The 26950-nt window shown below is 40.2% G+C and overlaps 1 protein-coding gene across 1 annotated transcript in view; it reads left to right on the top strand.

Moving 5' to 3' along the window:
- The first annotated feature begins 2123 nt into the window (after positions 1–2123).
- znf385d (zinc finger protein 385D) overlaps positions 2124–26950 on the top strand; it is a 79342-nt gene continuing 54515 nt past the window's right edge. The window contains exons 1-2 of the mRNA XM_053487492.1: positions 2124–2354; positions 20186–20328. Of these exons, the coding sequence (XP_053343467.1) occupies positions 2333–2354; positions 20186–20328 (165 nt within the window). The 5' untranslated portion in view covers positions 2124–2332. The remainder of the gene's footprint in view (positions 2355–20185; positions 20329–26950) is intronic.

The following is a 26950-nucleotide window of genomic DNA, read 5'->3' as shown; positions in this document are numbered from 1 at the left end:
TATATTGTGTCCGTTGTTTAAAACAGATGAGCGGTTGCACAATTATGATGTGTTTTAACCCAGATAAAGATGTAGCATCGGCGTGGCCTAACTGCAGATAGGAACAAAAGTTGCTAAAAGACATTTTTAGAGAACATTAAACCGCATTAGACTTACATAAAAGTCACTTTTAAATATGAATGTGAACTGCCAATACATGCAAATCTGATCTGACCAACAAAAAAAAAAGGGAATTGACCCATGTGGCTTGTAACGTTAAAGTAGCCTTAGTTCCTATTTACAGTTTGATGCACAAACACGAAAGAAAGTTAGAATAAATATCTTATCCTGTCATGTGAATTACATAGACTGATGTACTAAATTAACACTAATCAGAATAAGTATGTGTGAATTGCATCCAGTGTGTATTCCTGCCTCGTATCCAGTCACCCACAGAGAGCCTGACCAGGATAAAGCACTTAGAGAAGATAAAAGAATTATTTAAAGTGTTATTCAACTGTTAATCTTATAGCATAGATGTTTGCTTTTATTACAAAAATGTGAGAATAATGTAAGATTTAAACTCCTGTCGTTGTTGTAACACAGATCTTCTCCTCGGTTCTGATTTATTTAATATCTACAGTCTCGTCGCTCGATTGACAAATTCAGCTCAGCTTCCCTTCCTGCGTCTTTCCTCCTGTGATTAATCGACATAACCCATTTCTGTCAATTAATCAAGGACGGCCGAGACGGCGTAAACACTCGTATCACTCAGGGCAGAAGGAGAGACAGACACAGCAGTAAAGAAGGAATGAGTAGATGATAGGGGAGTGTGGAAAAGGAAAATGGAAACATTATACAAATAAAGCCAGACCAGTGCATGAGGCATAAGAGGAAAAGTGTGTAGAGAAAAATAAGGATAGAGGAAAAGTGAGAGAGAAAGAGATAAGGAGGAAGGGAGAGAGTGAAGAGATAAGGAACAAGAAATGGTAATGAGCACTAACAGATAAAGCCTGAACAACAGAGAAAGAAGAAAGGAAAGATAGGGAAAGAGTAGAAAAAAAGGGAGGGGGGAGAGAACAAGGGAACAAGGGAGAAGATGAGAGAAGGAGTCGTAAACAGAGACATGACATACAAGCTCGGAGAGAAAAATGAAAGACAGACAACAAAAGAGCCGTAGCGGCGAGAATAAACAGAGAGAGAGAGAGTGAGAGATCCTTTATATCGCCATTGTCAAATATTAAAAAATTGCTAATACAAAGACGTCTCATTTCACAAATTTTTTTATTACTTTTTAAAAGGAAATTTTGAAAAGTTTGATTAATATAAAAAAAAACAATTATAAAGAGTGTGAATAAGAAGGAGAAGCAATTTTTTGTATACATTCATGCCAATAATGACCTTCTGTAGTGAACTGAATGACAAAAAAAGGCACAGACAGAAAGAGAAAGAGACGGGTACCCAGAAAGGAACACGTAGAGAGAGAGAGAGAGAGAGAGAGAGAGAGAGAGAGATTGGATAAAAAGTAGAAATGCAGAAGAGAAAAGACACATAGGAAGAGAGGCAGAAAAAGTGAGAGACAAAACAAAATAAAGACCCAGATAGAAAAAAAACTAAAGTGATGAGAGAGAAAGAGAAAGGTAGAGAGATAAAGCAGCAGATGGAACACCAGAACAGGGGAGAGAACTAAGAGAGAGAGAGAGAGACTGAAAGAAGAAGAGTGACTGGAGGAGAGAAACAGGTCCCTTTTATTGCCATTGGCAACAACTTACTAACACAAAGTTAATTTCAAATTTACATTTTTTATTTTTAAGGAGAAAGAATGAAAAAAAGATTAAAAGAGAAAAGTGGAGAAAGAGATATTGAATAGGAGAGAGAAAGAGAGAGAGATATGGAAAAGAAAATGAGAAATAGACAAAGAGAGGGAGACGAGTGTTCAGAAAGGAACACATGGAGAGAGAGAGAGAGAGAGACATATAAAGCCGAGGACAGCAGATGCAGAACATGGGTGAGTGAGAGAACGAGACTGAAAGAGAGAGAGAGAGAGAGAGAGACAGTGAGACAGGAGGAGAAAAAGTGGAGTTTGGACGAGAGGTGCACTCCACACACACACACACACACACACACAGGGAACCCTGGGACGAGAGAGAGAGAGATTGACGGAGGAGGGACAAGACAGTGTTGTGGCAGCGCGTGCAGCGGTTAAACCACACACATACACGCGCGCACGCGCGAGCTCTTTTCTACAGAGCACGGGCTCTCTCTTACACGCTCACGCGCATCGAGAAGCATGGAGTATCCGTCAGCGTCTCCAGCACGCGACCAAGTCGGAGAGCCGCGCGCCTAAAGGATTATGGAGAGCAGCATGTTTCTGAGTAAGTAAGAACACACACGCAGTCCTGTCCATCACTTTAGTGCTAAGAGACAGGTAGGACTCTTTAATGGACAGAGACATCTGGAGATGTGTGTGCATGCATGGTGCTTCAGATTATTATTATTATTATTATTATTATTAACAATAATATTTTTTTTTGTATTATTACACACAAAATCAATTATTTTATGCATGCATTTTGATTGATTTTAATATCAAGATAATATCAAGACTTTTGTGCAAGTGCCATGAAAGTGCCAGGGATGACCAGGTAAGGTCTACAGACAAAAACTAAAAAAAAAAAAAAAGTCCAATCAGCCGAAACATGTCTGGAGTCTCAAGATTGCTTCTTTCATTCTTAACCTCATGTTACTGTAGTCATAAAGCCTCCTGTTCAATATTGCAAACTTGTTCAGTGTATCAGACCTATCTCTGATAAAAACCTGCAAGCCCATAACACATGAGCATGTGAGCATTAGATTCAGGGGGTGTGGCTTGCTGAGAGTTTTAAGGAGGAGTTATAGACTCATGGTTGTTTACGTGGTGTCCGAAACGTTGCAAATATCATCGCTGTCAAGGTTGTTCAGGTCGATCCTTTGTTGTCCTTTACATCGAATAATCTTGTGTGTATAAGAGCAATATTTGCATAAATATAACACAATTCTGCCCTGGTCATTTGCCAATCCCCAGGCCATCTAGCATGCGTCGAGCGATCGTGATCGTTATCAAGCCGCTGCTCGTGCTGAGCCACGCAATCTGCGAGAAGGCTCTATCTGCCCTCTTATGCATACTTCACCTCAAGGATGTCTGTGATTGGCTAGGGTTGCTGTTTTTTCTTCAGTTTCAAGAATTTTTTTTACACTTTTTATTTTAATATATTTCATTTGCCTTAATTTTTGTCCACTTTGCTCTGCTTATTTTTTTACATAGCCATTTTTTTTACTAACCTTTTCGACCTATTTAGTTTTTTTTTAAACCTTGTTTAAACCCTTTTCTCATGTTTCTGTGTAGCTCATACACCAAGACAACTGCTTAGTGTTTCATAATTTTAACATTCAAATTTAGTTGTAGCATATATATGATTACCACAGACAACAATTAGAGGAGTATTTTTACTTTAAAGGAAGTTCAAGGGCACTTATTACAATAAAATTCATTTTGTCAGGTAACATTTTCTAATGTCAGTTATACAATATGGTGTCTAGATTTTAGATACAGTACAACTCATTCAAAAGAATTTCTACACCTTATGCTCCACATAATATCCGCTGCTGTACAGCAAATAATCACAGATGACATTTTTATAACTTTTTTTCACCTTTATTTCTAAAGAAAAGTTAGACATGCCGGGAGTTGGACGTGAGCTGGACTTTTTGCTAAAGCTGTGGTATATACCCATATCGTTTAATAATAATAAATAAATGAAGTAAAAAAATTGTAAAACCATTTTGACCTTTTAAAAACTGACCCATTGACTTAATCACAAAGATTGAATATTTCTGTAATGATAATAAAACTCAAAAATTTTACTATTGATGTTAATGTTATATTGATTTATTAAGGATGTGAATCATCAGGGATAACCAGAAACGATATCACGATACCCAGATGCTTGATTCTATATTAAACTTTTCAGCATCTGTTAAATAATTTGCTAATTTTTTAGATCACGCCACCTGAAGGATTATAGAGGAACAGCAACATTTGACTGCCTCAAATGCAAAGATATGTAAATAAAAAATGTAAGAAAATAAATGTCAAAGTTAAAAAAAAATATTTATCACAAAAACTTGTGATTTGTAACAAATAATTTTTTTTCCACCATCTTTATTGTTTATCCTTAAAATATTTCCCATAAACATTGCACATTGAAGTTTCCCAGAAAGCTTGTTTCTGCAACTTAAAAATAAAATTATTAGAACGTTAGGGAAAGGTCCTCAGAAAATTATTATAGTTATACTGTAGCTTTGGATTATGTATAATAGCAAATTTTTATGACATTTATGACAAATTTTACCGACTTTGCATAGAAAAATTTATTCCATATAAATACACGAATTTTTTTTGGTTCTTTTCTCAGTTCATATAAACCTATTTATTTATTTTTTCTGTATTAATCACATACATGGGGAAAAAATTCTTTCATACAAATATCTCCTCAAGAATTACCTTTCCCCTCTACCTGTTCCTCTAAATGCATTATTAAATATTAAGAACCATATCGCTCTTTTCTTCCTGATAATTTAGGAAAGAGCATGATGTTTTTAGTACACACTCATCACACAGCTGTACTTCTACGAAAAAATGTTGAATCGTGTTTTGTAACATGCGGTCGTTCCTTGAAAGGCCTCCCATCTCTGTTATAGTTGAAAACAAGCAACAAAAAAAAAAAAAAAAAGATTGCCTGCAGGCTCTTACAAATAATCCTGTACAAGAAACGATCCGTGCAGAAATGATCTCATGCTGCGGGCACGGTCGGGTTATCTGGATCAGCGCTCAGGGCTGGGAGCTCAGTCACGGGCTAAGGGCGTGTTCGAACCGGTTCCCTGTGGGACTTTGTGGTTGATGCTAATGGTGTTTAAACGTAGCTGTGGTTTTCCTCTGATTACTAAGCACAGAGCATGGAGTAATGTGAACACCTGCAGGCAGCTACAAGGTGCTCATCTCTCTCGTGTGTGTGTGTGTGTGTGTAAATCTGAAATGAGATAGTTTGAGTCAGGTTGTAAGAGTCACTGCTGCTTTGTTTTTAAATGTATAGTATTTTATATAGTGAAAAAATTCGAAATTTGCGTCTTTTGCAAAGGAGTCAACTCTGATTCTTTGGAGATGGGACTCTGATTCATTTGGAAAGGAGTTGACTCTTTAATTCGGTTCTTTTAAGCGCGAGCCTAAAAAGGCACTTTTTACTTCTTTTGAAGTCCTGTAACACAGATGCACCAGTTTTGCGTATTCACGATTGTTTAATGCAGGTTCTGTAATGAGCGAAAAGCAAGCAGTGAAATGTCTAGACATCTGATTTTTTAAAAATGAAAATGAAGTGAGACGTGTGGACGAATTTCACGTGTGGCGGAGAAAATGTGAGGTTTCACTCCTGTGTTTAATGGTGTGTGTGTGTGTGTGTGTATAACAATGGTTTCCTTTCCAATTCTACATTATAGCGGTGCAGGAATTTTCCCAGTTTTTCACAGCGCATGTACAGTACATTTATGTAAAGTGGACCTATTATGTAAAAAGTAAACGTGAGTCTTAAAGGGCTCTCAAACTGTAGCTTTAAATAAACTGGCCCTTTGACCAAGTGCATTTTTCTAGCCAATCAAATGCACTTATTGGAAACTAGTAGGGGACGATATCCTCTTTTTGCGTGAGCTTGCAAACGTCTGTGATTGGCCGTGGAGCCCTCTAGGCGCCCGGCTGCGAGAGGCTCCGGTATTACCTGGGATTCAAACTTACGATCTGGAAACCCTTTTTTAACCCGCTCATGTTTGACCGGTCAGGCATATCTTAATCATTTTCATGCTTTCTCCACATATGTTTTTGACAAACAAAATAATCAAATAATCAGGAGGAAAAAAATGTTTGGTCGCATCCCATCTACCGGATGTATATCTCAGACTTTATTTGTGATGACATCCTTATTGCTAAGCGAGATCAAAATTAAAACACAACTAAAAGCTGAAGAAGGCCAAGTTTCTGATGGGGATTTTAAAAGGTTAAGTTCACTGTAAAGTATTTTAGAAAATAGAGGAAAATTGAGAAATCCAAGTTTTACTACTTTAAAATTCAAAATCCTGAAGTCTCAGATAAACTCTTTGAGCAGCACATAAACCTAAAACCTTAATTGCGTGGACTTGTAAAATGGAGAGCGCTTCAGAATGCAATTACTAAAAGTCTGTAATGTGTCATGTTATGCTAATGCTAGCTGGGAGACTAACACTTGTTTTTCCCTGCTCCGCTTGGATCCACAGAGTGCGCGCGTAGTCTCCACGCGTGTAAGGGTAAGGCTACGCGGTTATCGCTGTGCATCGATTACGGAGGTGACATCTCCGTCCCTGCAGATCGTCCCTCCGTTCCTATCGCGTCTTGTTATGATGGGCACATCAGAGAGACGAGATGGGAGTTTGAGCGAGAGCGGGATTTCTTTCTCGCTTTCTTCTTTCTTTCTCTCAGCCAAAAACGCACATTACACTAATGCATCAAGGTCATGGCAGGAGCTGTGACAGTGAGCAGGGTTTTAGTGATGGATGGAGCGTCTGTTTCCCAGAGGCAGATAGTCAGGGTGTGTGTTAAGCCTGCGTGAACTCCCCCGCCCCTCCCTCCCTCCCTCCCTCCGGTACCATGAGTTCTGCAATCACATCTGGATTTGGTTCAATCCCACTGGGGTTTGAGTGCACACATCATCTGTAAAAAATTAAATAAGAAACGAGGGAGGGGACTCAGTTTGAAAGAAAAACACTTTTATGAATTCCTGCAACATTATCAAATCATTTCTAACATGAGGCGATGTTTGTGCAAGACAAGTCACGATTCCTTAATTTGACTTTGATTTTGTGATTCACTGATTTAAAATAACAAAGCGTTTATTATTATTATTATTTTCCAGTTTTGTAGTTTCATCCTTCCCACTGAAGAGGTGTGACCTCTAAGCCAGTTAATTATTGTAAAGGAGGCGTGTTCTAGTAAAGAGGTGTGGCCACTGAGCGTATCACTTGCCTGAAATGGTCCGTATTGTTGTTGGACAATCTGCCGATTGTCATAAAGAAGGCGTGGCCTGTATTCCTGTTAGTGTAGCCTTTGTGCATGTTGATTGGCATAAAGTCATCAAGACAGCGAGAAGCCATCAGACTAATTGACGTTACATATATCCTATGGTTAGCCATGTAGTTTGCATGACGATATCACGCTACATAAATGTTATCAAGGGAACCATGGCAACCATGCAGTGTTTTCAAAATCTATTCCTTGCACTGCATCGTTTTACAAACTGAGTCACACATGATAATGCTGCTAACCACAGCTGTTTAAAGATTATCAGGACTTATATAAACATTATATAAATGTACCCGTGCTAATTGCTCTGCCCTAGTTTCCAGTCGTTGTTAGTCACATGAGCACATCGGCTGTGTGGTCCGTCATTACTCACCCAGGCCACACCACGTCCACCTCACTTTAAACACCAGCACCGATCAGGTTCAAACCCACTGTCTCCGAAGTGCAGGGGAATCCTGAGTGTGCTATTAGCCACGTCCTGAAGTTAAGCTGATCAGGATGAAATGTGTTTTTTGGACAGCATTCGTTCCTTGGCGACAAGCTCCTCAGGGTTTAGTGTACTCGTCCTGAGAGAGGCACGCAATAGAAGTGCAGATTTACTGCGCGGCTAAAGCCGGCCGGACGTTTTCCACAGTATGGCTCGGTGGGAAAAAAAAAACAATGTTGTAAAAGACAGGCTCATGCGATGGGCACGGTGTCAGAATCCCACCATAACGACCCGGCCTTCTGCTCGAGTTAATAAGCCATGCAGCCCTTAATCCAAATGGCTCTCTTCCAACAGCCATGTTGGAGTTTATAAAACAGGGGTTGCAACACACAACCACACACGCACACGCACACAGTTCTCCAATATAGCACGCCCTGTTGATTATGGGAATGTTAGAAACCATATCTAAAGTATGTTTGTGTAAAAGGCTTATAAAAGAACTCTGTACTTTTGATTTCTGGTGTTCTAGTCTCACTTACAGAAATATTCCATATAAGTATCGCACACTGCAGCACGGTGGCGTAGTGATTAGCAGGCCACAGGGTCAAAGGTTCAATTCTAGCCTTGGGTCTGTTTTCTCTCACAGTCTAAAGACAGTGTAACTGACATTTCCAAATGGTGTGTGTGTGTAGTGTGTTTGTGTAGGTGTGTGCGCCAGGTGATAGATTAGAACCCTGTCCATGTTGTACCACACCTCGCCCAAAATCTCCTGGAATAGGCTTCAGGCTCTTACGTAACCCTGTACAGGATAAGCGGTATAGATGATGAAGGAATAAAATAAAAGTTTACACTCTGTTATAGGATCTGCAAGGGTTCCCCCAGAGGAAGAAGCCATAGGAACCCTATTTCCTAAAAGTGGACTTTTTTACCCACCTGTAGTCTTAGAAAGAAATAGTTCTTCAGTAGTTCCTTCAAGGTTAATTGGATACTCATGAGTTCTTAGCCCCCCCAAAATTGTTGCAAGCCTTTCAAAGAACCATTTATGAATTTTTAAAAATTCTACAATCTTACACAAACAGACAGATGGGGTCTTCAACGGTTCTTTAGGTTTTCACTAAGTAATTAGATTTTTCTAGTTTCCTTCTCGAAACCTAACTGGTGCTCGATTTGCCCTCAGACAGAAACAAAACGGTTCCGTACCAACGCTTTGCTGGACTAGCACAAAGAACTGCTCACGTCAGGGGCTGGGGGCATGCACAAATGGGCAGCACAAATGATAAAGCCAGGAGAACTTCTCCAAAAGGCATGTTGAAGTTCGCCATTGTTGTTGTTGTGCTTGCCGCTAACATTTTTCTTTTGTCATTAGCATTGCTGGGAAAGTAGAGATGTACATGGACATGTACAATACCTTAATTTTACTTTTTAGCCCATGGAAAAACAAAGCCAGTTTTTAGGAGGTTCACATTTCACCGGCTATGAACCGACACTAGAACCAGACGTGAACTAGCATCTGGTTCACTTTGGTGGAAAAGGGGTTCAAGAGTTTTTAGCTACTAAAAAGGGGTTCCCTTTCAACTGAGCATAAATGAACCCATTTTAGTTAACATTTACTAATTAATCTTCAGAAAAATAATTCTTAAAGATCTTAAAGATGATTAAACGTTTTTAGTTTATTGAGGTTCTACAAGGAACCATTTCTGATTAGAAAAGACTATATCATGGGTTTTACATAGAACCAATAAGGGTTTCGCCAATGGGACGAGCAAAGAAACCTTAAGGGTTCAACATTTTTTTAATAAATGAATGAATTTTTCCAAATGAAAATCTACAATAATCAATTATACATGGCTTTCAACAAGGAATATCTTAGGCACCTTTCTGATTGGAAAACGCTCATGCTGATGCTGGAAACTCAACACATATTTATACTTTATACCCCGTTTCCTGTTCCATGAGACCACGCCAGCATCATTAGAACGCTGATTTCGGTTCCCTGAGGTTTTAATCAACAATGTCCAGAATTAATGGAAGTTAAAATAAATTGCTCCAAACCTCGTGCCGTTTCCCTGGAGAAGAATACTGGCCTCGTTTTTGGTTTTATATCCTACGGGAATACTCGAGGTGTGTGTTCCAAAGACATGTTTCCTGACGCAGCATCATGTGAACCTGGTGTGAAACGGGTGTGTTTCAGGCCTCTCTGCTCGCGTGTAGGCATGCAGCTTGGCCAACAAAGCCGAGGCCATTAATTTTTTACAACCTTTTCTTTTTCTTTTTTTTCTTTTTATTTCGCATCATTAATAGCTTGCAGGACTTCAAGTGTTGTGTTTTAAATCCATCTCAGACTGGTGGATTTTAATACAGGATATATGCTGCTTTTAGTGCCCGTTGTTATTGGTCTCAGTTGTTCAGAAAAAACGATCTGAAACGTGCTTATCCTGAGGCAGCGAGCTTTTAATTCTGGACACACAAACCTCGGGTGGTGGTTTTATAATTCTCCACTCCGATGCCTCTCCCTCCTACAAATAATAAAACCAAAGCATTGACTTTTATTTTCCATCTCCCTCTATATGTCCCTCCTGCAGCGTCGGCCTGCTTAATGCACCGGCTTTTGTCTGGTGCACTTAATAAGGACGCAGGCATCAGTCTCGCCGTCTGACATTAAGCACTGCGTTATGAAGTGCACTGGATAGTGGAGGCATCTGGAAATATATTATAATAAAAATGTTATCTTGAGGAGATTTAATCTCACAAAGGTGTGTTCTGTACAGTGAAACCTCGGATTGAGAGTAACACAGTTTGCGAGTGTTCCACAAGACGAGCAAAGATTTATCAATTTTGACTTGAAAAACGAGCAAGTCTTGGCTTACGAGTACCAGGTATCATGTATCACGCATGCGCTTTTTGTTTTGACGCCGAGCGTCATGTGATCACAACTGAGCCAATGGTTTTTCTCTCTGTGCTTCCTGTGCTGTGGAATTGTGGATAATTGTCTCCACTGCTGGGTCTTAGTGCGCGTCTCTTACTGGTATAATCAACATCCATGCACGCGTGTACTTTTTACTATGACACTGACCAAGTGTGTGCACGTAAAACATATTTTATTTTGTGTTGGCAAGTGCGTGTGTAAAGCAAAAGAAAGTCTCATTAGAAAGGTTAAAGATCCATTTTCTCCATTGTTATGTGTGTGCACGTGCGTAATCTAACACCGTGCCCCTTCACACACACACTTACACCTTACTAATTTTTCCGACAACACACTTTCCTTTTATTTGTGTGTTTGTGTGAAATTCAAATAAGAGAGGAGAAAGGTTTACTGTGTAAGATAAGAAGGGGGAGGCTGATTGTGCGTATAAACAGAAACACTTATGTCACAATTTTTTTTTCTTTAAAGGTAAAATGCATGTTAATATGTTTTATTTTTACTTTATATTTTATATTAATTATTTTTTTGGACTGTGGAACGAAAAATTTAAATTTCCATTATTTTTCATGGGAATATTTGCTTTGATTTACGAGTGTTTTGGAATATGAGCCCACTTCCAGAACGAATTATGCTTGTGATCTAAGGTTCCACTGTAACCTTAAGTGTAGCCCATTAGCCAAGGGAAATCTACAGTACCATGTGGGCTTTTGCTTGCTCGGTTGCAGTTAGTAACACTGTATGACACATTGCTATGTAAAAAAGTGGACAAAATAGTGTCACGTGTTACTCATGGTAAGCTATAAGTAAACTACCAATCGGAACAGTACATTACAAGCTATTAAGAAAACTTAACTACTATAGCTATTCTGAAGTGACGTAATCAAATAAAAAAATTTGCTTTGACGTTATCATGGAATCGTCCAGGTAATTATTGCACACACACACAAAAATCATGCTGTAAGCGTCTGTGGTTTACGGGAACACCCTTTTTTAGTAAATGACAAAACGATTTAACAAAACACGATTGTGCAACTGTTGGCCAGCATTTGTGTGAGTTTAAGAAATTCCGCCTTCTGTGTCATGATTGGTTACAAGAATTCAGGCTCATCAGTGATTGGTTAAAAGTGTACACCATGACGCTGGGACTCTAATTGTTGTGTTTTTAGCCCATTTACCTCAATTTTTGTTAATTGTTTCATCTCAGCAGAAGTCTAAGGTGCATTTAGATCGGCCTGAAGTACCCTGGGAAGTACACTTCACAAGGTGTTCACAAACTGCAGGGGGCGAAAATGTTCAGTTTAAAGGATACTTCGAATGGTGGCCATGCAGTAATTGCTGTTTTTGACCCATTTTACCTTAACTTTTGTTAATTGTTAAATTTTAGCATCAGTCTAAATCATGTTTATGTATAATTAATTGTTGAGAAGACAATTATAATTAAATGAGAAGAAAACATAATTAAAAGAGGTGCAAACTTTGTAGTTAGCTTCTTATAGCAAGCTTGTGTGAGAATAAGAATATCCGTCTTCTACATTATGATTGATTACAAGAATTCAATTTCGTTCATGATTGTATAGAAACCTAGGGAATAAACGTAGGGTTTAAAATACCTGGAAGTACCCAGGTCATATATAGATTTTTCTATATATACAGCTATGTGCAAAAGTCTTGGACACCATAGTTAATGCTGTACCAAATTTGTTATAAAATCATTCAGTATTTCGATATATAACTGGGATTTGCATAAAAATATAAAGGAGCGAGTGTGACAAAGTTACCATATTCTCCAGCAAGGTCAGTAAAACCTAACAGCTGTTTTACTTATAGTACTGTGTAAAAGTCTTGGGCACATACCAAAATATGGCATCAGCAAAAGATGCTTTTGACCACATTTTTGCATAAAAGAAACTTCTATAAAGAGCAATAAAGAGTAATAAAATAAACAGTCAATATTTGGAGTAAAAACTCATTGCTTAAAATTAGGAGTTTGCTGAAGAATATGAGTTTATATGGTAACTTTGTCACACTCTCTCCTCCCTGGGAAATCCCAGGAGCGTACATTAGGTGTTTTGTTAACAACTGGTCTGTCTTGTACTATATTTCTTTCTTTACAGCCATGCATATCTTCTCCTGTAATGTTATTTATTTATACATTTTTAAGTGATATATGGAAATACTGAATGATTTTGTACATAATTATTCAGACATAATAAACAAAATTGTATATATAAAAATAATATATATATAATATAATATAATATATATATATATATATATACAGTATATATACAGTATATATATATAAATAACACTTTTTTAAAAAGTAGAATTAATGTATTCTTTTTCTTTTATGTCTCTGTAGTATTTTCCTACACAACCAGTCAAACTATATTCAGTTGGCATCATGGTATTTAAAAACATTATTGTTTTTGTCTGTATCGTAATGAGAACTGTCAGCTGTGATTAATTTCGCCTTCATTTTTCTTAACATCAGGGAAAATGAAGGGGAGATACTGGAATTTGTACTTTTACTGAAATCAATAAAAGAAAGTGATATTTATTTAAAGATATCAGTTGGTCCTAATATTAAACATCGCTGCGTGGCTGAATTCTCTCCCACACACGAAAAAAAAAAAAATTGCGCCGCATTTGGTCTTTATTATTTATCATCTTGATCACGATCAGAGGATCTGCAGCCGACCTACAGAGCTAATCATCTCAGGCAATAAATAGCCGTGCCTCCGGTTTGTTCATTTCATTTCAGCTGTAGTCATGAACCATCTGACACACATGACATGTTGTTTAGAGTATAATGCACATGGATCATGCGCGGGACGTTATTGCTATTGAAATGTACTCATACTGGTTATTGAGTGCCAGAATTCTTGTTTACGAACACTAATCTAAATGTCCAAGGCGAGAAAAAAAACTAAAGGGCCCTAGAGTACCCCACCTGACTCGAATGAGATGATACCATCGAGTAATGTCAATTCGTCTCTCCTCCTGTGTCTTCGCCTGGATTTTAGAAAAGGTGTGTTGTAATAAATTTCCTCATCCTTGACGTGTTTAGTCTTCATCTCACCTTTTCCCATTGCTTTGATTTCCTTCGTTGACTTATATGCAGGTTACTAGACTATGCTGCAATACTGCTAATACGAATATGACTCTCTTTCCTTCCTGTCTCTCACCTCGTGTTTACATTCACAAGCAACAAGTCATTCTCTCGTTGTTATTCTGCGTCTGTTGTTACTCATGCAGGGTGACTCTGTGAAAAACTGCAGTCAAAGCCTGACGAGAGGGTAAAATTCAAGAAGAGGGGAATTTTGGTGAACACTCTTACCCGTACGCTGACATTACAGTCTGGAATAATGGAATGTGGGTGAAAAGATAACCTTTCCACTCAAACATGATTCATGAGGCTTCACACTTACTGTAGTAACAAGGACACGGAGATAGCAATGAATTTTCTAATGTATAGTTACAACGTTGGTGAAGGTTGAAAATAGTCGGATCTGTTAGAGTGAATTTTTTCAAGATCTTAGTTGCAATATACAAGATGTACGTTGACTGCCTCCTTCACTTCTGAATTGTTGGCCTCCCAGGTTCTCCTTCAATAGCGCTAATATGTGGAAATGGCTTGGAGCGAGGTCAGGACTGTACGGGGATGTGGAAATAAGTCATGTGCAAGTGATGTTGGTGAATGTGTTCCCACAGACAGATGCGTCTTTCCTGCAAGTTGGCCACAAGTTACCTGTTGATTTTCAAGAAATCACTGCAGCGGGCTCCCATCCAGGCCGGGATCCTTATTTATGGATGTACAGCCTTCTTTTTTTTATCAGTTTTTTTCCTAGTATAGTTGTAGCTAATTCCTACCGGTCATTAGGGCACTCTCCCCATCAAGGCTACAACTACCAACCCGGGAGGGCGAAGGCTTTTTTGAACTGCGTAACACCCTCGGAGGATAGTGCTATTCACTCCTTCCGCCTGCATGAGCTCACAGAAGCACAGGATTGGCTTGGGCTGTAATTGATGTAAGCGTGCTAGAGTGCCTCTCATCCGTCCATTCCTCCCCTGAGAGAGCAGACCTGTTACCACTGCGCCCCTCGGGGGCCTTATGTACGGGCTTCTTTAAAATGATCGCACCATTCAAATGTTTAACTGCATCTAAAAGTCTCATCAATCGCCATACTGTGCTTCTGCAAATGTCCACAGGTTGTACGCCTTCACGAGAAATATCATCACAAGCCATGGTTTAACTTGAACGCCCCTTGTAGTTTATTCATATAACTGATACTTATAAACACTTTTTTTATTCCAAGAGAGACATTTGGAGTGTGTATGAATAATATATATTACTATTAATATCCAATAATAACTATTCTCAGTGATTCCAGCACCGCATGTCACTTTTAATAGCACTGGCAGCAGAGCTTGAAATGAAAACCCGCCCACCTGCCAAAAGCGGGTACAAATCTGGCACAGCAAGGAAACTTCTTTAATTTACCAGCCGTTTGTGATGGCTAACCACTATAAAGGGAGCGTTTTATAGGCAGTGTGGTGTATTTAAACATTCAGAAATAAAGGAAAGTCTAAAAGAAAGTCAAATTTTGACTGGTGCCTGGTGCAAATGGAGAATTTCAGAGTTAGACAATGTTATGACTGTGTGTCCTGTATCTAAAGCAAGAAGGGTAACGATAATCATTAAACAAACATGAGGAATCAAAAATAAACACAAATATGTTGTGTCTCGCTGTCTCGGGTCGGATTGAGGCCGAGGAGAAAGGCAAAGTGCACAAGGTGGATGCATGAAATGGATGCATTATTCTCACAAACTAGTTATGTGGTAAAGAAGAAAGAAGTATTGTTAAATAGAGATGGACTGCAATGATTCCTTAGATTATTCCTAAACTTTATTGCATTTAAAGGTCCCATGTATTACTATTTCTTTTACAAGTTAATACAGCTCCCCCAAAGTGTGTGTCAATGCTTCAGCTGAAATACCTCTCACATAATGCATTTTTTATACAGTCCCTTTATTTCACTTCTCAATTTTAGTATCTGGGTACGATTGTAAGTCAAAGATGTTCCGCACTCCAGTTATATTAAAACTTCTGTTGGCTGCACTGTCTTATCAGCACTTTCCGTTCAAGGTTACTGCCTCTCCAGTCACTTCTGTGCAGGTGTGAACTTGTTACATCGGGTCATTTGTAACCGCAGTGCGAGCAAAAATTGCTGCCCCATTTGTGATTTGTATGAATAGAGAGTGTTGGGATATCTGCGAACAAAATTTGGACCAAAATTCTCTAAGGAAGGTGAAAGTTTCTTGAAGAGAATCATTACTTGTGATGAGACACGGATCCATCACTACGAGCCTGAGAGTAAACGACAGTATGGAACGAAAACATCCTCAATCGACGACTGCGATCAAGTTCAAAAGTCAACCATCAGCTGGAAAATTCATTAGTGCTTAAAAGATTCTGGGATTCTCAAGAGCCAGTATTGAAACATTATCATTACAGTGAGACGCTTATTGAAGAGCTGAAGCCAAAACTTGCTATCCAAGGGTGTTGTGATCTTGCACAACGATGCAAGTCCGCACACTTTTGCCCACACTGTCGAAACTCTTCAAAAACGTAGTTTAGAGATATTAAAGCATACTCCCTACAGTCCTGATCTTGTTCCATCGGACTTTCATCTGTTTTTTCCCATGTAAGCAGCACTACAGTATGAAGACAAAGATTCATTTCTGATAAAGATAACTGCCCACCCATTTTAGAAATCTCTCCGGAATCTGTCCACGATCGATTAACTTGTAGCTGACAGTTGCCTCCCGCACTACCGCATCTGTTTATTTAGCTACCGTGAGAGCAGTGTACTGAGAGACAGTAAATGCAGCGGATGCCAGCTGCCGTAAAGCGAATGGGAAGGTCGTACTGATGGTTGTGCATGCTCTGCAGAAAAATACAGTTTCGCACAGTGAACGGGCTCTTCTTAAAAATCTCAATAAGGTTAATTCTTAAAACTCAAACTGGACAAATCCCTCCTGGCAATAACTTGCCAAAACTTTGCACTGACCCAGACACCCATAGAAATCTTTTGAGAGCCCCAAAAAGTTTTTGTTACTCTCGTTTTCTGCCGCAGTACAAAGACATAGAGGCTTATTGGTGTCTTCAGATTTCTCGAAGTACTGTACATGATTGGGTGTGTAAGTGTGTGTGATTTTGCCCTGTAATGAGTTGACGCTCGTCTAGAATGTCATCCACCTTGTGCCCTGAGCTCCCCTGGTTATTGAAAATGAACAAAAGGTGTATCTCAGGATTACTTTTATAGGCATTCTGAATGAAACAAGACACTACTTGAGCACAGAGTGTGGAGTGTGTAAGATCTTTGACCTGGGGCGCACCACAGACACGAGGTGAGATCTTGCGGAAAATTTATAGTTTTAATTAGGAATAATAGAAAATGGTAGGGATTTAAGGAGGGAGGAAGGAAAGCAAGTGAGAAAAGTAGTAAGGGTGTGGATTTGCAGTGGCCAGCTGGTCGAGGGGTTGCGGCTGGTGAGTGTTAGCGGTGACCAAGTGGCACAGTGGTTCCTGTCAGCCCTCCGACGTAGATTTCACAGTTAGCTGTCCCTGACCTGCCATCCATTGGCATGGCCTCAGTTGCGAGTCCTTGCGACCATCCATTGGCATGGCCTCAGGTGCGAGTCCTTGCGACGTCTAACATCAGAGTCTTTCCTGGGGCCTTAGCAGCAAATGTTGCAGTTTTTTCCACCCGGTGGCTGAATCGCTCAGGCTGATGCTCGCCAGGAGTAAAAGTGCTGCGGGGGCTCGTGCAGGCCTTTTTACTGCTTTCTCTTATGCAGCAATTAAGCGCCGGTATTCAGTCCACCCGCCCTTGAAGTCCCCAGGGTGCTAGGCGTCGCCCTGCTCACATGGCTCTCACCTGCTTAGGCTGGTAAACTGGCAGTATTCAGCCCACCCGCCTCTAAAGCATGCCCAGGCTGGTAAAACAGCGGTATTCAGTTTGCTTGCCTCTGTAGCGTGCTCAGGCTGGTGAAACGTCGATATTCAGTTCACCAGCCTTTGGCAAGTGCCAAGGCTCACATGCCACTCATGTTTTCAGGCTGGTGAAGGTTGGCGGCTATAGAGTGGCAGAGTGGCTCTTCGTAAGCAGCAGCCCTTACAGGCTTTTCTACGCGGCTATCGCAACTACGGCCCCATCCGGCCATCCATTGGCTTACCCAGGCTTGGAATGGGGGCCCTAACAACAAACATAGTGGCCTTTTCCTTTTCGGGGGCTGCATCAGGCAGGCTTTCTTTCGGCAAAGACGAAAGGGCCATGGGCGCTCACGCAGTCCTTTGGTCGGGGATCAAACAGCGGTATTTTATCCATCCTCCTTTGAAGTCCTTGGGGCATGTGGCATCACCACTCTCGCATGCCACCCTTGCCTTTAGCATTCACCCCACAACTCTGAACCTTGATCTCTGGACTCATGAATTCTGGTCCCCGAGCTGAGCTCCCCACCTTGCCTTTATAAAACGCCATGAGCCCAAGATCCGTTAGGCTCATCCTGCACCAGCCTCTCACACCTGCAGTTTAACCTAAGTTTAGCCTTTATTTGTCACATGTACATTACAGCACAGTAAATTTCTTTCTTCGCATATCCCAGCGTAACTGGGGTCAGAGCGCAGGGTCACCCATGATGCAGCGTCTCTGGAGCAGATAGGGTTAAGGGCCTTGCTCAAGGGCTCAACAATGGCAACCTGGCGGAGCTGGGGATCAAACCAATCGTTTACTTAGTGCCTTAGACCTTTGAGCTCCCACTGCCCTAGTAAAGGGCACCACTGCAAAGGGAGCTTTTGGAGTGAGCGAGGGCTTAGTGGTTTAACCCTGTTGCCTTGCACCTCAAGGGTCCGATTCCCACCCCAGGTCTCTGTGCATGGAGTTTGCTTGTTCTCCTCATGCTTGGCGAGTTTCCTCCGGATTCTCTGGTTTTCTCCTACATTCCGAAGACATGGAGGTTAGGCCAATTGGTGTACCTTATGTGTGTGAATGACAATCGGCATCAAGCTGGCAACCTGAGCCCTTAAGTACTGCCATAGAAACGATATGGTGGGGAGTATTTGTTGCCCGATGTACTGGATGGCACATGGACAGACCCAATACCCCAGGTTGGTATATGAGCATTTTGGTTTAAGATACCTGTATGCTGCCTAGAATCCTTTGTTAATTATGATTAATGCAAATTTAATAGGTGGAATAGTGAAGTGTTCTGGGTTTGTTACAAGCACTAATGTTCCCTATTTGCCAACCAAAGTTTGACTGCCAAATAAAAATACCTGGGTTACATCCATCTACAATATACCTTACCAGTGGTCTGCTGTTAATAGTTGTTGGTCCCCTGGCTATTGTTACACACTCCAGTGAAATAGAAAATAAGTTGGTGTTAAGCAGCTCATTAAAAAAAAAATCTTGGTACAAAAACGTTAAAATTAGTTGGCCTATTGTGTTCTATTGTGCTCCTACTGTGACTGATTGGATTAAGTGCCAAAATGCATTGTGATATGGGATGATTTCAAAATGTTCCGTCAGTGGTAAACTCCTGGCCGAGGCGGCTCAGAGCCTCTGCAGTCGTTCATGTAAACATTTCTGATTTTGGAAAATCGATGGATAACTTGTCACCAAGTTGCCGATTAGACGCATGTGTCTGTGGCAACTATACACACAATCATTCACCACCACCACTTACACATTACTGGCTGGAAGTTATTGCCAGATCCTGACCTCGCTCTAAGCCTTTTTCACATTTTTGCGGCATTAAAGGAGTTCCTGGGAGGCCAGCATTTTTGATGTGAAGCAGGCGGTCTGAGAAAACGTTCTACCTTGATGATATTCAAGCACTAGTGAATCGCTGGGATGAGTGCATTAGTGTAGCACAGGATTATATAGAGAAATAAAGGGAGGTTTTGCTCTCATAAGTGTATTTTGTTATTCTGCGCATTCGAAAGTCCTGGTGTGACTCTATGATGTTTATTACATTGACAAAGAATTTTGTCTTTTTCTTTAACTCTTTAAATGTATTTGTGTCTTTTCATCTGTCTTTGTTTCTTTGTTTCACTCTGTCCTCCTCTCTCTCTCTCTCTCTCTCACTTTTATTGTCTCTCTCTCTCACTTTTATTGTCTCTCTCTCTCTCACTTTTATTCTCTCTCTCTCTCTCTCTCTCTCACATTCTTATTGTCTCTCGCCCACTCTCATCTTCTGTCTGTTTCTTTTTTCTCTTTCCATCACAACCGGTCTTCCTCTTTCTCTCTTTACTCCTTATTCCCTTGGTGGTGTCTTTTTTTTTCTCTCTTCTCTGTCTGTCCTCCTTTCTCTCCATCTTTATCTCTGCCGCTTCTATTTGATGTTCTTTTTACATTATCATCCTGTCTTTCTTCCCATTCCCACTCCATTTACTTATTTGGTTTTATTTTTTCTGCCTTTTTTTTTAATTTTTTTTTTACACTTTTCGTCTTTTCTTTTATCCTGTTCTTAATTTCGGGTTTCCTTATATTTTTGACCTTATCCTTTATTATTCTTTCCCTCTTTCATTCCATCTATCTCTTTATCTCAACATCTGTTTGTCCCTGGATTTTTCGTCTCTAGAAGATCTTCGCTCTTTGTTTTACCTGCATACATTTTATCCTCTTTTTCTCTCTCTCTGTACTGTAGGTAGTGTGTGTCAGGGTGGCTTGGTGCCCGCTCTGGTTCGAGCTCCCCTCCCACAGGTTCACTCGTCTGTGGGCCTGAAGCACTTCCTTCCCTTCTCGCTGGAGACGAGCCCCGCCCTCAACCTGCTGCCCACGTTCGCCTCTGTGAGTCTCACACACGAGCGCATACACAGACACACTGATATCATTAGTATGCCGTCCTGTGTAGCTGTTTCTGTAGTTTTAAATCAAGATTTTGTCATGATTTCTGGTGGGGAGAATTGAGGAAGGTGTGTGCTAGTGTGAATTCATGCCGCCTGTACAGACACAATAACCGCACCACCAACAACAAACATAACATGCGGTCTCAAAGATGCACGTCGGAGCCAGACGCCCTAAATGTTTTTTAAAAAACTCGCGACGTGATTAATAAAATCCAGGTTGCATTGGAAAACATACAGTACAAGTGACGTGTGTGTGTGTGTGTGTGTATTGAGACAAAAAGTAAAAAAAACTGGGAGCAGAGCTTACCTGAAACACTGAAAAGTGTTGGTGGTAGTGAAGACGAGGATTTATTCCAGCACCATTCTTTGACTGGTCGTGTCTTGTTGCCAATACACGAAAAATAGACGCTTCAGTGATTTATTTAAGAACAAAATTTATTTAGGGGGACGTAAGACGTGTAATAGAACACATCAGGATGCTTTTTGGAATTTTAGTCTGTTTGTCTGTTTGTTTGTGCATGCGTCCCGTAAAAACTACTTAACAAATTTTAATGTGGTTTTCAAAGGTTTATTTGGCCGAGCTTGAGGTAACATATAGGCTTTGTTTCATCCCAATTGACCCACGGGAAGAGAAGATATGCTAATATGAAATTTAAGTGGAAATACCCCTTATATCATAAAAAAAAAATTATTATGAAAATAATCATTAATTCATCTCAAAATTCAACAGATGGCGCTGTCCATTTTTTTAAAAACGTGCAATTGAAATCTACTTAATAAACGCGATCCCACGCCTTCATTCCGCGCACTTCACATCAACACGTAACAATTTAAGTTCATTCCAAAATGAGATTAATTCTAACTAATAAATTAATAAAGAAAGAATTATGTCTCTTTAAATTTATAATGAAGCCACCGAATTAAGCGCAACATTGATGATGATGATAATATTTTATGTAGCTTCGACTGTGGTGTTATGTCTGCTCACACACACACACACACACACACACACAGTGTGAGACAGAGCTGAAATTGTATCAGTGCCAGCTGAGTTGTGTTCCAGAGCACTCAGACTACAATCACACTCTTTCCTCCTCTTATCATTACTCAAAGCAGAACGTCTCTCTCTCTCTCTCTCTCTCTCTCTCTCTCTGTCTCTCCCTTCCTTTTGTCCTCCTCACTTTTTTTCTATATATTTACATTTTCTCTCACTTCCCTTTTTCTCCCACATCACTTTTCCTGTCTTCTATCTTTCCTTTCCTTATTTTTTCTCCTTTCATGTCTCTTTTTCAACTCTGTCTTTTGTTTCTCTCTCCTTCTTTATTTTCATTATTTTACTCTGTCTGCTCTTTATCTTTCGTGTTTTCAATCTTTCTCTTCGTCTTCATAGGTCTCTCTGCTTCTTTCTTTCCGTACCCTTTTACTCGCCGACACTGTCTCACTTTGTCTGTCTGTCTTCAAATAACCTTTTTCTCTCTATTCGTTTTCTTAGTCTCTCTGTTTCCTGCTGTCTTTCTCTATCTGTCCTTTCATTTTTCTTTTTCTCTGTTTGTCTCTTACTCTGTCTTAAAACCCTGTCTCTCTCTTGCTGTCTGTATCTCTTCGTCTCAATCTGTCTGTCTCTTTACAGTAGGTCTCTCTTTTGCTTTATTTGTCTCTCACTTATGTCCTTACAGATGTGCTTTTGTTGCATGTTTCTTTGTCTTCAGCATCTTCGTATGCCCATAGTCCTACTTACTTACTTACTGTACTGTGTGTATGTGTATTTGGAAGCACTGAGGTCAGGTCCACCGTCGTTGCCCCCAAGGCACATTAAGCCTCTCACTCGTCCTGTTTTAACTCGTAAAGGAACAGGAGGATCAGAGCAAACGTGACAGCGGTTTGTTTCGCGGGTGTTGACGTAACGAGACTCTGCATTGTTCAGGGAATAGCCGCTAATGCGCGTACCGAGCATCTCCGCACGTTACTAAGTGCAAACGCGGGTCAGTTTATCCTTTCCGAAGAGTAAATCGACGCCGGAGGCCTCCGACGTCCAAATAAAAGCCCCCTTTAAAACCTCTGTAAAGCATTGCGATGTCTCCGCCGAAGTACTGACATGCACTGTTATTGCTCCATCTGATGTGTAAGGTAAATATTGTGGCTGTAAGTGTGAGCGCTCGCCTCACCGCCACTCAGGATTGTGGGTAATAACAGAGGTGTTCCTGAGTGCCAAGGTGCTGCGTCCGCCTTATGTGAAGCTGTCATATCAGTGCTTTTATTTATTTTTTTTACACAAAGACCTTTACTTGTTTTTGTCCAGTTTCATAAACCACGTGTCCACTTTAGGTTCTGGGCTGACCGGAGTGCAATCCGAAGCAGCGTTCTGCTGTGGTAGTCTGTCAAACTTAAGGTTTAATGTGTTTTGCCATGCTTTTCTGCCTACCACGGCTCTAAAAAGTGGATATTTCAGTTAACCGTAGGATGTCCATTAGCTCAAACCAGTCTCTCCATTGTTATTTGACTTTTCTTCCATCCAGAGAAGTTTAAACTCTGGAGGTTTTTCTATTTCGCACCATTCTGAGACAATTCTAAGGGGTGTCAGGCAAGCCCAAGCAGCGCTTATATGATTTGTGAGCTCCGATTTAACACAATTCAATTTCAATTCAATTCTATTTTATTTGCATAGCACTTTTAACAATTGTCATTGTCGCAAAGCAGCTTTACACAATCAAAAGAATTATTTAAGTTTGTATGGAATGTGTATGAATCAAAATCCTCAGATAGTCCCTGATGAGCAAGCCGAGGGCGACAATGGCAAGGAAAAACTCCCTAAAATGGCAATAGGAAGAAACCTTGAGAGGTTTAAAAAAGTTAACTGTACTCTGCATCATCTCTTTAAGAGAACCTGGGCATGGTTCCTGAGTCTGGAACGATTGTGTTCTCACTGATCAAAATGAACCAGATTTTGGGGTCAAGTGTTCTCGGAAATGATGCTGCAGGTTTAAATGTAATCTTTACCCCCTACTAGTGTACACTAAATACTTTGTTCAAAATCCTGTTCAGACTTTTTATGACGAATCAAAAAAAAAAACAGCGAATCATACAGTTAATGATTGTGCACGATAAGAGTTCATAAAAGAGGACACGACTTATCAATAGAAGAAGTAGATAAGGAAAACAAACATTAATAATTAAATAACTGAATGAATGAATAAGTACAGTAAATAGATAAATAAATAAATAAATAAATGGGGACCCAAGCACGATCCCGCCTCCTTTATGTTTATTGGCGGTACTCATTCCCTGGCCGGATCAGTGACCAGTGTACGCTACGCGGCAGCGTTCTGAATCGAACACGCCTGATATACCTCGACTTAAGTCAGAAGGAGTCTGTTCTCAATCTGTTCCCCCTCACACACCTGCCGATTCGAGTCTGCACCCCTCGTGCACTTACAGACTACGTGCCAGTTTGCCACCTTGTGCAGATGAGGACGGAATCGGAAATTATGTAGTCATGTAGTGTAACCTCAACCTTAACATTAACTTAAGATTTTGCAAAGAGTACAGTGCCGTGAAAAAGTATTTGCCCCTTCCTGATTTTTGTTATTGTATATTTGTCACACTTAAATGAAGAGATTTTAATATTACATAAAGACAACCTGAGTAAATACAAAATGCACGATGTAAATGACGATTTAATATATTAAGTGAAAAAAAAAAAATCTGTCCAAATCTACCTGGCCCTATGTGAAAATGTAATTGCCCCCCCTTGCTTAATCATAAATGGACGGAAATGATTTTTTAATTTAAAATCACAGCACTGTATATGCACTGCCACATTTGGATTGTCTGATTGAATAATGCAGGTGTACAGTACATGTTTACCCAAACACAATAGTCAGTAAGCATGTGTCACGAGATCTTATCCCTGTCCTGCTGTTATTTTCTTATACCGAGGTAACGGGAATACGCTCTGTAATACAAATATGATTGGAATCAAGCTCAGAGTTAAATTCCGGACCAGGATAGAAGATGAAGGTTAAGGAGGGACGACGTGGTGAAAAAGAGAAGCTCGAACGAATGAAGTTGAGAAGTTTTCAGTTAGGGATTTTTTTTTTTTTCTCCCTACCACCCCCTTGCTCCAGAAAAAATACCATTTATCTCGCCTGGAGCCTACATTTGTCTTCGAGAAGCAATACAAACTCTATTTCCAGTGTAGAGCAATCAGCCGTGGGAGCTATCGATTTCTCGCCCAGCTGCGCCGCGCAAAATTGCTTCAGAGTGGAACGGCAGGAGGAACGGCTCGGGCCTCGGGCTTCAGCTGACGGCCTGCTGGTCAGACTCCGCTACCGAGGAGTGATTTAATTTGAATCATTCATCAAAAACTAATAGGATGTTTTAGTTATTATTCAAAAGTGTGCTGTTTAGGACCAGACGAATCCTGTTACAAACTTACTTTCAACTCTAAGCAGCACTAAACATTGATGTAAAAGCTTTTGCAATGTGTACTCGTTAGCTACTTTATGAGGAACATCTTTACACCTCATGTACATTCGTGCAGTTAGCCATACAGTGAAGATCAGGAGCTGGAGAATACAGGATGCTGTGAGGGAAAAAAACAGAGAGGTTTACAATAGAGGTTTAAAGTAGATTGGCGAGATTGGTTTGAGATAACAGACTGAAATAATTACTATTTACAACTACGGTTGGGTACCGAAATCATATCTACAGTATATAACCGGTATAAACTAGAACCGAATCAGATTTCGGTGGCTTACTTCGGTGCCACTTAAAGGGCTGGGCCATCGATTGAAATATCTGCCCTTTGGTTCTCCGAAACAAACGTGAGAAGCATCATCACCATCACCGCTTTAAAAAAAAAATCATTTCCCGACTGAGAAAATGCACGTTTTATTATATAATTTATATTATTATTATTATTATTATTATGCAGGTTCTAATAATATCAATCCAACTAATCTTTATAGTAACTTGAGTGTCCATGTTGTTTATACATTCCAACATTCTGAGACAGACTGGTGAATGCAGTAATTACACTTGCTCTGAAGACATCCGGTAGCATTAGCTCGCTAACCTAAACATGCTTAAATTAAAATGCCTAAAGCTACATGGCTGTATTTCAGAACAAAGGATTCCGACACAACGATGTCCAGGAAATTTCTTTCAAGGATTAAAGGGGAAACGCGTCAAACCTAATGAAACATTTAAGGACACACGGGATGAACCTCAAGGCAGAGGGATGCACCGTGTTTAACAGTTTGCAGACATTAGCTGGCAGTGTGTGCTTCCCCGTGTGTGCAAAGTCAGGAGAGGTGTCGTACTGCATGGCCAGATATGGTCATATTTCTGCTAACGAATTACCGAAATTTTAAGCTGGTTTGATGAATCCCAACTGCTTTGCTGTTGTTGGTGTTAAATGATTCCAGTTGGATTGGGTAGTATGCAAATGAGTGTGTGAAGAACTTTAATAAAAGTGTGTGTGTGTATGGGTTTGGTTACACATGTTTTTGGATGCATGTCATTTCTGGAAAGAGTGTGAGATCCACTTTCTACAATAACAAATTTGACATGCACACAGACACAGAGCCCCATTTTTGGAAGAGTTATTGGTTTAGATATCATCATAGTAACACAGCAAACTCTAATATTCTCTCTCTCTCTCTTTCTCTCTCTCTCTCTCTCGCACTGTTTTTCTCTCACTTTCTACTAGCTCCCAGAATGACATTTCATCCTAAGCCACATGTAGACGTGTCTCCCGGTGGCCTTTTCCTAATACAATGCAGAGCTAAAGCCCCAAAGCGAGCGCTGATTTTTATGAGGACAATTTGCACCGGTCGGACCGTGCGAGACGGCACTCCGATAATACACCGAGTTTTAATTAAAACCCTTCACGTGCCCCGGCATTAAATACGTCTCAGACTAAAAGCGCGGTGGAAAAGGAGGAATGATTTCCACTTCCTCGGGCATGCCGTGCAAATCATACGGAGCGTTGTTTTTCGCCATATTAATAAAGAAAGCGACGCGGGCACCGGTGGCAGGCGATGATTGTGGCATCGTTCAGCGACTCAACCTTTGGGTGTAATTTCACAACAAATCACACAGCAACACTGGCTGCACAATAAGTCCAGGCTGCTAAATGTGGATTTCTGTCTTAAGAGGGGAGTTCGACAAAGTAAAAAGAAAGGACGTCGAGATTTTGTCGCATCACAAATAGTTGTAGATCAAAAGGGAGGAGCTTATGTATTTTTTCGAATGACTTATACATGAAACATTGAATGAAAGCAAGATTGATGACTGATGCTCCTGTCAGTCATTATATAGTCTGGCTTCTTTAATGCTTGGATTTCGGGGTTAATGGTGTTTGAGGTTATATAAAAAAGAAGGCTTTGTTTGTTACATATACACTGATCACCTTAACAATTAAAATCGTTAACGTTAAAACCACCTTGGTTTTGTGTTTCCCTTGTGTCAGTTGGACTTGGGACGTGGTTAGGTCGGTGCATGCCAGCTGGTTAGCTTGGTGGTCAACCCTGTCCTCTTACACCTTCAGGTTCTGGGTTCGA

The sequence above is a fragment of the Clarias gariepinus genome, chromosome 26 (assembly GCF_024256425.1).
Source record: "Clarias gariepinus isolate MV-2021 ecotype Netherlands chromosome 26, CGAR_prim_01v2, whole genome shotgun sequence".
NCBI classification, from domain to species: domain Eukaryota; kingdom Metazoa; phylum Chordata; class Actinopteri; order Siluriformes; family Clariidae; genus Clarias; species Clarias gariepinus.
The sequence above is the reverse complement of the archived record's forward strand: the minus strand, read 5'-3'. Positions and strand labels throughout refer to the sequence as shown.